The sequence below is a fragment of the Trachemys scripta genome, chromosome 6 (genome assembly GCF_013100865.1).
Source record: "Trachemys scripta elegans isolate TJP31775 chromosome 6, CAS_Tse_1.0, whole genome shotgun sequence".
Taxonomy (NCBI): domain Eukaryota; kingdom Metazoa; phylum Chordata; order Testudines; family Emydidae; genus Trachemys; species Trachemys scripta.
The window spans coordinates 28793869-28806389 of NC_048303.1; the positions used below are offsets into that span (position 1 = coordinate 28793869).

Sequence of the window (12521 nt, forward strand, 5' to 3'; positions counted from 1 at the left end):
CCCCATCGAGGGTGGCGTTACCCCTGATCCGCACGATACAGGCCAATGCAGCTACGATATGGCAAACTCCTGCCTCTATCCCACCCACAGCGAGAGGGGTGGAAAGGAAATACTTTGTCCCGTCTAAAGACTACGGGTACTTGTATACCCACCCCCAACCGTGTTCACTGGTGGTGGCATCAGTGAACGCAAGAGAGCGCCACGGTCAGCAGGCTGCAGCGCCTAAATCAAAGGAGGCTAAGCGACTCGATTTGTTTGGCCGTAAAGTTTACTCAGCCGGAGGGCTGCAACTTAGAGCGGCGAACCAGCAGGCGCTCCTGAGCCGCTACAACTTTAACTCCTGGAACTCTATGGGGAAGTTTAAGGAGTTGGTTCCCCAAGAGTCCAGGGAGGAGTTTGGAGCCATGGTAGAGGAGGGCAAGAAGGTGGCTCGGACCTCCTTACAGACCGCCTTAGACATAGCAGACTCTGCTGCGAGAACCCTGGCATCAGGTATCGCTATGCGGAGGATCTCCTGGCTCCAGGTTTCGGATTTTCCTCAGGAACTGCAGCAAACCCTGCAGGATCTGCCCTTCGAAGGACAAAGGTTGTTTTCAGAAAAGACGGACTCTCGCCTGCAGAGCCTCAAGGACTCCAGGACAATCATGCGTTCCCTGGGGATGCATGTTGCGGGCCCTCAGCGCAGGCCATTTAGGCCGCAGCCTCAGCGCTTCTACCCCCCCCCGCCTCGTCAGAGACAGGACTCGGCCCAGAGGCGAGGGCGAGGTGGTAGAAGAAGGTGGACCGGCCCTCAACCCGGCCAGAACCAGGGGCCACCTAGACCACCTTCAGGCCCCAGGCAGAACTTTTGAAGGTGCGGTCGAGGACGGCGCCCCAGTCATCCCCCAGGATCCAGCCCCCTCCTTTCGGGATCGCCTCTCCCACTTCCACCGTGCTTGGTCCCTTATAACTTCGGACCGTTGGGTCCTCCGCACGGTGGAGAGGGGATACGCTATCCAGTTTTCTTCTATCCCCCCCTCCCACCCTCCTTCCCCGTCCCTCTTCAGGGACCCTTCTCACGAGCAACTTCTTATACAGGAGGTTTCTACGCTCCTGGCCATGGGGGCCATAGAGGAGGTTCCGATAGAGTTAAGGGGCAGGGGATTTTATTCCCGTTACTTCCTGATCCCCAAGTCCAAAGGAGGTCTGCGGCCCATCTTGGACTTGCGCGGACTCAACAAATTCGTAGTAAAGTTGAAGTTCCGCATGGTCTCTTTGGGGGCCATTATCCCTTCCCTCGATCCTGGAGACTGGTTCGCCGCCCTCGACATGAAAGACGCATACTTTCACATCACAATTTACCCACCTCACAGACGCTTCCTGCGATTCGTGGTAAACATGGTGCACTACCAATTTGCAGTCCTTCCCTTCGGCCTATCCTCGGCCCCAAGAGTGTTCACGAAATGTATGGCTGTCGTGGCAGCGTACCTTCGTCGACAAGGGATACAGGTGTTCCCGTACCTAGACGACTGGCTGGTACGCGGTCACACCAAGGAGCAAGTTCAAGCTCATGTCCACATAATAGTGCACACATTCAACGAGTTGGGCATCCTACTCAACAAGGACAAATCCACTCTAGAACCTACCCAGAGAATAGAATTCATCGGCGCAGTTCTAGACTCCAGACGTGCACAAGCCATCCTGCCAGACAACCGCTTTGGCACCATCAAGAACCTCATTCAAGGGCTCAAGGCCTTCCCAACTACCACGGTGAGGTCGTGCCTTACCCTGCTGGGTCACATGGCTTCCTGCACGTACGTAACCAGGCATGCCAGACTTCGGCTTCGCCCACTTCAAACCTGGGTGTCATCAATATACCGTCCACATCGGGACAGCCTGAACATGGTGGTCACGGTCCCGAACTCGGTCCTGACCTCCCTCACCTGGTGGCTAGATCACAATGTGGTCTGCGAGGGGATGCCTTTTCACACCCCACAACCCTCTCTGCACCTGGTCACAGACGCTTCATCTCTGGGTTGGGGCGCCCATCTCAACGAACACCATACCCAGGGCCTGTGGACTGCACCCCAGCTAGCCCTGCACATCAATGTTCGGGAACTGATGGCGGTGCGCCTGGCGTGCCATGCATTTCTCAATCTCCTACGTGGCCGTTGTGTGTTAGTTCTCATCGACAACACCACGGCCATGTTTTACATCAACAAGCAAGGAGGAGCACGTTCGTCAATTCTATGCCAAGAGGCCATTCGCCTGTGGGACTTCTGCATCGCCCACTCAATCCATCTCTCGGCATCGTTCCTCCCTGGAGTCCAGAACACTCTAGCGGACCGACTCAGCAGGTCCTTCCAGACGCACGAGTGGTCTATCCGTCCGGACATCATACATTCCATCTTCCAGAAGTGGGGGTTTCCCCAGATAGACCTGTTTGCATCTCGAGACAACAGGAAGTGCCACGTGTTCTGCTCCCTACAAGGTCGAGCTCCGGGCTCCCTCTCAGATGCGTTTCTCCTTCCCTGGAAAGACCACCTGTTTTATGCCTTCCCTCCGTTTCCTTTGGTCCACAAGGTACTGCTCAAATTGCGCAGAGACCAGGCACAGGTAATTCTGATCGCTCCAGCGTGGCCGAGACAACATTGGTACACCACACTGTTGGAACTCTCGGTTCAGACACCGATCCCGCTTCCATTATGTCCGGATCTCATCTCTCAGGACCACGGCCGGCTGCGTCACCCCGACCTGCAATCACTCCACCTCACGGCGTGGCTGCTCCATGGTTCACCCAGGCAGAGCAGCAATGCTCGCACTCTGTCCAACAGATTCTGCTGAGCAGTAGGAAGCCCTCAACACGCACCACGTACCTGGCCAAGTGGAAGCGGTTCTCCTGTTGGTGCGAACAACGAGCCACGTCCCCGTTGCAGGCAGCCATTCCTCTCATTTTGGAATATCTCCTCTCCCTAAAACAGCAGGGGTTGGCGATATCTTCAATTAGAGTTCACCTGGCCGCTATATCGGCCTTTCACCCAGGGGAACTCGCGTCCTCGGTATTCTCTAACCCGATGGTCGTTAGATTCCTCAAGGGCTTAGACCAGATGTACCCACAACAACGTCAGCCCGTCCCGACGTGGGACCTCAACCTGGTTCTCTCCAAGCTCACAGGTCCTCCATTCGAGCCACTGGCCACCTGTTCACTTCTGTACCTATCCTGGAAGACAGCCTTCCTCATAGCCATCACCTCAGCAAGGCGCGTTTCTGAACTCAGGGCGCTTACATCTGAGCCCCCTTACACAGTTTTTCATAAGGATAAAGTGCAGCTTCGTCCACATCCTGCCTTTCTCCCTAAGGTGGTTTCTCCTTTTCATATCAACCAGGATATATTTCTCCCGGTCTTTCATCCTAAACCACATGCCACTCGCCAGGATCAACGTTTGCATTCCCTGGACGTACGCAGGGCCCTGGCCTTCTATATTGACCGCACAAAGCACTTTAGAAAGACGACGCAACTCTTCGTTGCAGTGGCCGACCGAATGAAAGGCTCACCGGTCTCCTCACAACGCCTATCCTCCTGGATTATGTCTTGCATCCGGACTTGCTATGACCTGGCAGGCGTCTCAGCACCGCACCTCACCGCTCACTCCACGAGGGCCCAAGCTTCCTCGACGGCTTTCCTGGCGCAAGTTCCGATCCAGGACATTTGTAGAGCGGCGGTTTGGTCATCAGTCCACACGTTTACAGCTCACTATGCACTAGTGCAGCAGTCCAGGGACGATGCTGCATTCGGGTCAGCAGTTTTGCACACAGCAATGTCTCACTCCGACCCCACCACCTAAGTTGGGCTTGGGAGTCACCTAATGGAATGGATATGAGCAAGCACTCGAAGAAGAAAAGACGGTTACTCACCGTTGTAACTGTTGTTCTTCGAGATGTGTTGCTCATATCCATTCCAAACCCGCCCCCCGTCCCCACTGTCGGAGTAGCCGGCAAGAAGGAACTGAGGGGGCGCCAGGTCGGCTGGGGTATATATTCAGCGCCATGAAGGCGCCACTCTAGGGGGCTCCACAGCCGACCCGCCGGTGTTGCTAGGGTAGAAAATCTTCCGACGATCGTGCACGCGGCGCGCGCACACCTAATGGAATGGATATGAGCAACACATCTCGAAGAACAACAGTTACAACGGTGAGTAACCGTCTTTTCCTGTTTCAGAAATATATGGAATAAATAAATATATGTATATTTGCAAGGTTGCCCAACACATGCCATTATAAGATCCTGTTTTCACTTGCATATAATTTTGCCAACTTTAACTGTTTAAGGTGAATATACACTGTATATATATTTAAAAATGCAAAACAAAACCCATTCATTAGAGTATAGTTTCTGGACAGAAATAGATATTTTTCAAGAATTCATTTATCTGTACTATGATGAGTACTTGAAACAATATTAGGAATGGGAGCAATGGATTTTCCATACTAAATGATATCACTGGTCCATCAGGCATAGGTGCTGGAACTAGGAGTGCTGGGGGTGCTGCTGCAGAGCACCCCCAGTATACAAATTGTTCCAGCTCCACTGCCATCTGGTCTGGTATCCTCCTTCTGGCAGTGTCCATTACCTGATGTTTAAAAGGAAGTGAAATGCACCATGGCACATTCTGAAATGCAGCACATCCCATGCTAATTGTGTGGAAAAGGGCTCCTAAACTCTTCAGGCAATCAGACAATCATCTTATGCTCTGAAATATGAGATTTAGTTACACTTTAGAATTTATAAATCTAAATACATTGTTACTGCTAATCACATTATCCATCCCATTTGAAAATCCAACCACAGTTTGTCTCAGAAAGATTAAACAGCATTTAAATAATAGCACTGCACAAAAGGATAAAAAAAATCAACAGATGTTTCTTTGAAAGAAGGGAAATTTGAGGGAGACGGAAGATATGTTTTGAATTATTTGCAAATGAAACAATCATTCTAAAGAGCACCTGGCAAACAGTGGCATTTCAGATTAGAACTGGCATTTTTATTGCCTTTAAAAAAATAATAATGATCAGAATAACATATGCTTAAAAATCACGATTTCATTCTGATAAAAGTTAACTTCAAATATTAAGCCAGATCTTTAGGATCTCTTTTTTTCAGTGTAATCATTAAAGTTCTTTTCTTTTCTTACAATAATGAAATGCATTTGTTTGGACGATATCAATGCTTGTAATATATGCTGGTTGTTATCCTGCCTCAAAGAATTGAGATTTCTTCAATAAGTGCTTGGTGCCATCTGCCATTTCAATCTAGTAAATGTTACAAAAGGATTTTGGTAATACTAGAACTGGAAGCTTGTTTCCAGCCTCCATGTCTTATGTTTTCAATTATCTGAGCCAATAAATATGGGCGTATTGATGGTGGGAATGGTATGAAGTCTGTATCCTATCACATAAATGACAACGTCTGAGCTTCCTTGATGAAAGATCAGAACAGTCATTGGCTATTGGGATTCATACATGATGCATTCAGATGACAAACTCTCTGGATCTTTTACTGAAATGCCTTCAAAAAATAAACCCTACAGATAAATGAAATTGGTAGGTTTTCTTTACATTCTAAGAGATAGAGACAGGGAACAGATAAATGTCTGAGTAGAGTTTGACTGTCTCTGCATGCTTACAGATTGGGCTAATTCTATAATAGTAGAATAATAACACCTATAATAGTTCAGGGGAACTTGAATAAATTAAAATTTCATACAGAAAATATTCTTTTTTCCGAGCAGAATTACCTTCTGCAACAAAAATATTCCAGATCTCCTATACTTTTAAAAAGTTCTGGAATGAGCATTGGGTAGGAAGGCCTCTCAGAGAGAAAACACTTTGATCCAGAAAATATGGTGTGGTGCTGATGAGATACTAAAGGATCTATGGCAAGTCCTCTTTGGGGAAGAGCCTAATTCTACCCTCAGTCAGTCTGGTGTGAAAACAGGGGAATATTGTTGATTTCAGTGAGGTTGCTTTGCATTTACATGGTGTAATTGAGGGCAGAATTTGGTCCAAAGTCTCAAAGGGCTTTTAAAGAATAGTGAACAGTAAATAAAGATAGGCAAGTAATGGAATCTCCACTTCCCCACCAAAAAGAGATTAAATGAGTAAGTAAATCAGTAAATCTTTTGAAGGTGAGGGAGAATAATGCTCCCTGCAAAAAGAGATTTAAAAGACTAGAACCGTTTACTTGGAAATGAGATGGCCAGGGCTGGAGTTGGGTTGCTAAACAGGGTGGGCCAATACTCTGAAGTGGTACTCAAGTGCTTGGCTGGCTGGTTCTTGCTCACGTGTTCAAGTTCCATACTGGCTCAGGCAAGAGTACCGCCCTCACCATTGTTTCCATGATGTTTCCCAAGTATAAATTAGCACAGAATATTGCCTGTAAATATCAAACCACTAATAGAATAAGTAGGTCTCTGTGATAGCCTGTTCTAGCATGGCAATTCCTATTTACACATATCACCAATATTACATTTTCTGCAGTACCCACCGTGGATGTATTTCAAATCTCTACTAAGGAAAGATTTGGGTTGGGACATCAGCTGAAAAAGTAAGTTCTGGAAGAAATTTAATACGATCTTGCTTAATGCATTATTGTTACAATCATCCTATGTTAGCTCTTGCATTGGGTCAAGACACATTTAACAGATGGGTTGTAGTTCTCTTTGGGCCAAATGGCTCCTGACTGCTTTTTCAGTTAAAAAGTCCACCTCCTCCTTTCAAATTGTTTTGACAGTGCTGACAAATAACAAGTAATCCCTGTAAAATGTTCCCCTTGCCATTTACTGCAGTTTTATAAACTGTACTGTCTAAAGTGTGTGAAATCTAAAGTGAGGATGCAGCTGAGAATCAGAATCACTAGACTGGAAGGGATCTCGGAAGGTCATCTAGTGCAGTGGTTCTCAAAGCCAGTCCGCCGCTTGTTCAGGGAAAGCCCCTGGCAGGCCAGGCCGGTTTGTTTACCTGCCACGTCTGCAGGTTCGGCCGATCGCGGCTCCCACTGGCCGCGGTTCGCCACTCCAGGCCAATGGGGGCTGCGGGAAGGGCAGCCAGCACATCCCCCGTCCCGCGCCACTTCTTGCAGCCCCCATTGGTCTGGAGCGGCGAACCACGGCCGGTGGGAGCTGCGATCGGCCGAACCTGCGGATGTGGCAGGTAAACAATCCGGCCCAGCCTGCCACAGGCTTTCCCTGAACAAGCGGCGGACTGGCTTTGAGAACCACTGATCTAGTGTAGTCCCCTGCACTCATGGCAGGACTAAGTACTATCTAGACCATGTTTTATTTCATATGGCAACTTAGATTTTAAGCTCTATAAGGCAGGCAACCTGTTATGTACAATGCCTAGCACAATGGGGCTCCAATCTGTGAGGGGTGACTTTGAGGTTCTACCACAAAAACTAATAACCACTTGGGCACTGATTTTCTGAGGCCAGTAAGGCACAGTAGATGAAAAGATTTAGCCGTTTCATGTAGCCAGTTCAAGACTTAGTTCAGTTTAGTTAAAATTCTGACGATTCATCTTTTTGCAAATTCTCATTATTAATATTAATAATTAATATGAATAATTACTATTAATAAAATGACAAGAATGTAAGTTTAAGGGTACATCTACACAGCAAAAACAACTCTGCAGGCTCATAGCCCAGGTCAATTGACTTAGCTCGCAGTGCTTGCACTGCAGGGCTAAAAATAGCAGTGTAGACATTCAGGCTCAGGCTGGAGCCCTGGGCTGGACACAACCCGCCCTTGCCAGGTTTCAGAGCCTAGGGCTCTGACCCCCAACATCTACACAGTTATTTTTAGCCCTGAAGCACAAGCACAAGTCAGTTGATCTGGTCTCTTAGAGTAACTGCTGTGGGGATTTTTTTTTACCCTAAACATCTACACCTTTAAAAAAAAGAAAAAAAAGGCAGTTTGGTTCCATAAAGAAATCTTTTGCTGGTAGGTTTAAAGAAACAATCAGAAATAATCAGCACAGTGTTTTAATAACCTTGCAGATTAATTAACATTATTAAAAATCTGTGCAGTAATTTGAAATTGAGAAAAAAGTAATCAGTTCCTAATATTACATTTAATTCCTTATAGTAACCGTGAGTTGTACATTAGATAGCCTTTACAAGAGGCATACACAATGCATTTTTGTGTGATACATTTTGTCAGGCAGAGGGGAGAGATCTGTGATTGTACATCTACATAACTATGCAGTTAAGTCAAAAATTTTGAATAGCCACAGGTCTCATGGCCCCTCATCCCTTTTGCGGGCAAGAAGATCTTCATCTTTTGAAAATCAATGAAATAGCCAGTTAAGCCAACACTACCATCTATTTTAACAGTACCACCCATGCATCTCAAACCTAAACATTCTCACTGTTTCTGCATCTCTGTGACAAAGATACTTTCACATCTTTCATCTTTGATGTGTATATGATGTATACTTATAAAGCTTATATCAATAACAATGTCATTTTTAAAGAGCCAAGTACTGGCCTCAATCCACCCATGTGACTCTCAAGTTCTTCATTTAGAATGAGGCCACTACATGGCTTTAAATGATGAATGTACAGGTGTTAGCTTTACAATTACTGTGACTTGGCTTTGATTGTCTTTTCCTCCTTTACAGAATAATGCAGACATTTGTTACGCAGCAGTGGAAAAATAGCAAAGAAAAATCAAATTGTACGCACAATAAGAAAGTGTCTGAGAAAAAGGTGAAATCCCCTCTGCACATCTTTTCTACATTGCGCAGGTAATACCAGGTGAAATATTTTTGTTATCACATGCTGTTCAGATTCCACAGCATACTTAACAAGATTTAGCAGTTTAGCAGAAATGTTGACTTTTCTCCAAAGAGAAGTATTCTGTTTATATCTTACCTCTTGGGTCTTGTGCCCTCACCTTGTATGATTTCAAGAACTAACTAGGAACTACAGCAGTTTCCAAGATTATTCGGGGGGGGGGAGCGTTTTCATGTCCTACCCTCTAAAAGACCCTGACTCATCTAGAAATGGAAATCACTCATTTTATACTGTTAAACTTGGCTGTGTGCGCTATTATTAGTTTAGTAGGCAGACTGTTATTTTATTAGCCATAGTTAAGGCTAAAATTTTGTCATGGTTATTTTTAGTAAAAGTCACGGACATGTCAGAGGCAATAAACCATACAAATTCACGGAAGACATGACCTGTCTGACTTTTGCTGCTGCAGCTTCATGGTTTTCCCCTACCACCGTGATGGCTGGGAGCTGTGGGGTTCCCCCTCCTCCCACAGCAGCTCGGAGCTGCAGGGTGAGCATATTTGCCAAAGAGAAAATGGGACATCCCAGCCGCTCGCCTGAGTCGTTACTTCTCCCTCCCACACACACACACACACACACACGCTGTCGCCTATTGCTGGAACCCTGTGGAGGGCTCCCCTCAGGAGTCTGTCACCTGTTGCTGGAACTTTGCAGGGCGCCCCCTGTCACTACTGTCACCTGACGCTGGAACCATGTCAGGTCCCCCCCACTGGCTGAGTCCAGCAGTCCCTAGGTCTGAAGCAGAGAATGTCGGAGGTCTTTAGAAGTCGGATTCCATGACTTCCATGACCTCCGTGACATAAACATTGCCTTAGCCATATTATCCTGCTAGTTTTATTGCTGTCCAAGTTTGCTTTCCATAATTGTATTTTTCTTCACAGAAAAAAATGTTTCTGATATCTCAAGGAGTAGGGGCCTGATTTTCAGAGGTGCTGTGCAGTGACACCTCCTATTGATTTGATTTGGAAGCATGCATGCTCAGCACCTCTGAAAATCAGTCACCAGGCCTTGAAAGGCCCAATCCTGGAGGTACTTATATACATGAATAACTTTCCTCATGTGAATAGTCCTTTTGAATCCCATTGAGTTCATACTACCATGAGTAAAGTTATTCATGCACTTAAGTGCCTCTGTGTCTTTCTGTAGTGTAATTCACCTGATGTAGCACTTTTTTCTATTTTTGGGGAATTGGCTGATCACCCCCTCTTCGGGTTTGGGTGATCCTTTGAGCATCTCTGGTGCTTGACGAATTTCTTGTATTCTGAGTTTCACATGTAACAGTGAGTGGTACAACAGACCCAGATTGGCGATGGGTTGGATACTGTATCCATACAGACGTGTCGAGGGGTATTTATATTTACAGGAAATAAAAGAGGAAGATGGAATTGTGAGCCAGAGGTTTTCACACTCTGTACCAAACATTCACACAAGCTATAGCATGTCAACACACACACACACACACTCTCTCTCTCTCTCTCTCTTACACTTCCTGGGGGTTGGTTTTATTCACAAATTGAATACAAAAGCCAACCCAATCCTTCTCCCCTAGACTCAGCTGCAACTAAGATTCCTCTCCAAAGACTATTTAGCCCATATGCTAAGCCTCCTTTCTTTGTTAACAGTACCATTCCCATCTCCCTTATATCCATGTATGGTAATGAATCATTTACAAGCGTGAGTCAGCACATTCACTGAACATTTTCCAGCAGGATCACCATTTGCTAACAGTATGGATAAACACTGCCAGCCTGTTAAAGGGATGTTTTCCCATTTGATTCCATTTCTCTTCTTTTTGAGCAAACCAAAAAGGTTTCACTTTGATATGAGGATGGAAAAATGATTCAGGAAGATTTAATTTTGCCTGATACCAGCTCTCTTAGTACTAGGTAAACAATTTTAAATATTAGAAAAAATAGTCCAGATCATATAAATGTTGCTTCATCTGCACCTTGATTCCTTGTTTTCTTGATATATATATTAGGCCTGATTACCCTCTTGCATTACGCTGCTGCCAATCAGGAATACACCGAAGTAAAACCACTTGAAGTGAGAAGAGAATCAAGCCAAATTGTCTTATACAAAATAATCAGATTATTGGGGGGGGTTGGGGGTGGGGTGGGAGGTTTGTTTGTTTTTTGTTTTGTTTTTTTTAAGAATTGTTTCGGTTGAGATAAATGTGAGTGACTGGATACAAGCTTCTGCAGAAGTTAAAATTCTAAGAACCCATTATATCTTGCAATTGATCTTCTTGCAAAACTCCTCTGGCTTGTGGTGTCAAGAAATTAGCATGGCTTGAAAGGACCATGCTATAACAATTGTGCAAGCAAAGTAGATTTACCCTTTTGATTGAAGAAATCTATTGCTCCATGTGAAAAATATGGCCATGATTTTCAAAAATAGATGCCTAAGTAAATGGCCTGATTATGAACTTAGTAGCCTAAATTTAGGCACCTATTTTTTTTTAAATCATGGCCTATGCCTATAGCTAGTCAGATACACAGATATACATACTACTTATTATATACTTTTAGGAATGAAATCTGTTTACAAATTTGCATAATCCATAAATGTCACTCTTTCTTCTGCGTTAAACAGATATTTTTTTAAAAAAATACCTTGATTATATGTGTATTTATATGTAAAGTTGCGTATTTATTGTTTCATGGAGTTTTTTATTGTTCCTGTACTAGGTTTTCCCCTTATTTATTTTTAAGGTCGCCAAGTTATCCTCCACCTGGCTGTGGTAAAAACAAATCAAAACTGAAATCTGAACAAGATGGCATCTCCAAAACTCACAAGCTGCTGAGAAGGACTTGTTCTAGCACAGTAAAGTCTGAGGATGTGTGTGCCACAAAGTCTCACAGAACTTTTGGCCGTTCATTGTCTAGTGATCCTAGGGCTGAGCAGACAATGGCTATTAAATCGCACAAACTGTTGAATCGTTCTTGCTCAGCAGCTGTCAAGCAAGAAGAATGCATCACTCTAAAGCCCCAAAAACTCCTAAGCAGATCATGTTCCGGGGATCCTCGATGTGAGCACAATAGCACCTTGAAGCCTCACAAACTTTTAAGCAGGTCTTATTCCAGTAATCTTAGAATGGAAGAATTAGATGGACTGAAGAATCACAAGTTACTCAGCAAGTCTTACTCCAGTGCCCCTAAGTCATCCAAAATGGAGTTTTTCAAAGAACCCACCATAGCAGAGGGCAGGAGGCTCTCTCTTACCTCAGGGCTTATTGGTATCTTAACGCCATCTTCCTCATCACCTTCGCAAGCTGCTGTGCGTAATAATCATTATTCTTTCTGTTTGTTTGTTTTTTCTCTTGCTTGTTTTTTTAAAATGGATTAATATCCAGGGCATACATAAATGCATACATCAAGAAGGATTTAACATTAAATAAAACACATTGGAAGTTACCTTTCTGATCAATATTAAACAAATACCTGCACGCATACAAATCTGTCATACTAACTGGGACCACATAGGCTAAGACCGAGTTTTTATGTCTACCCCTGAGTAAGGGGCAGCATGCTGCTGCTGTGACACAGGAGCAGCTCAGTCACATAGTTCCTCTCTTGCTCCATGGGGGAAATAATCTGCTGATGGTCCCATCCAGTAGTAAGTTCCTTCTCCCTTCATGCTGGTCAGCACATTGAAGGGAGTGGAGTTGAGGCTGTACCCACTCCTTGAAGA

General features: G+C 45.1%; 1 protein-coding gene across 2 annotated transcripts in view; it reads left to right on the top strand.

Moving 5' to 3' along the window:
* Nucleotides 1–12521, top strand: part of PARP8 (poly(ADP-ribose) polymerase family member 8) — a 170408-nt gene that overhangs the window by 106499 nt on the left and 51388 nt on the right. The window contains exons 10-12 of one of the 2 annotated variants that reach the window (XM_034774630.1): nucleotides 6516–6582; nucleotides 8655–8780; nucleotides 11519–12107. In XM_034774630.1, coding sequence (XP_034630521.1) covers nucleotides 6516–6582; nucleotides 8655–8780; nucleotides 11519–12107 — 782 coding nt within the window. The remainder of the gene's footprint in view (nucleotides 1–6515; nucleotides 6583–8654; nucleotides 8781–11518; nucleotides 12108–12521) is intronic. The other variant, XM_034774631.1, reaches the window with a different exon arrangement.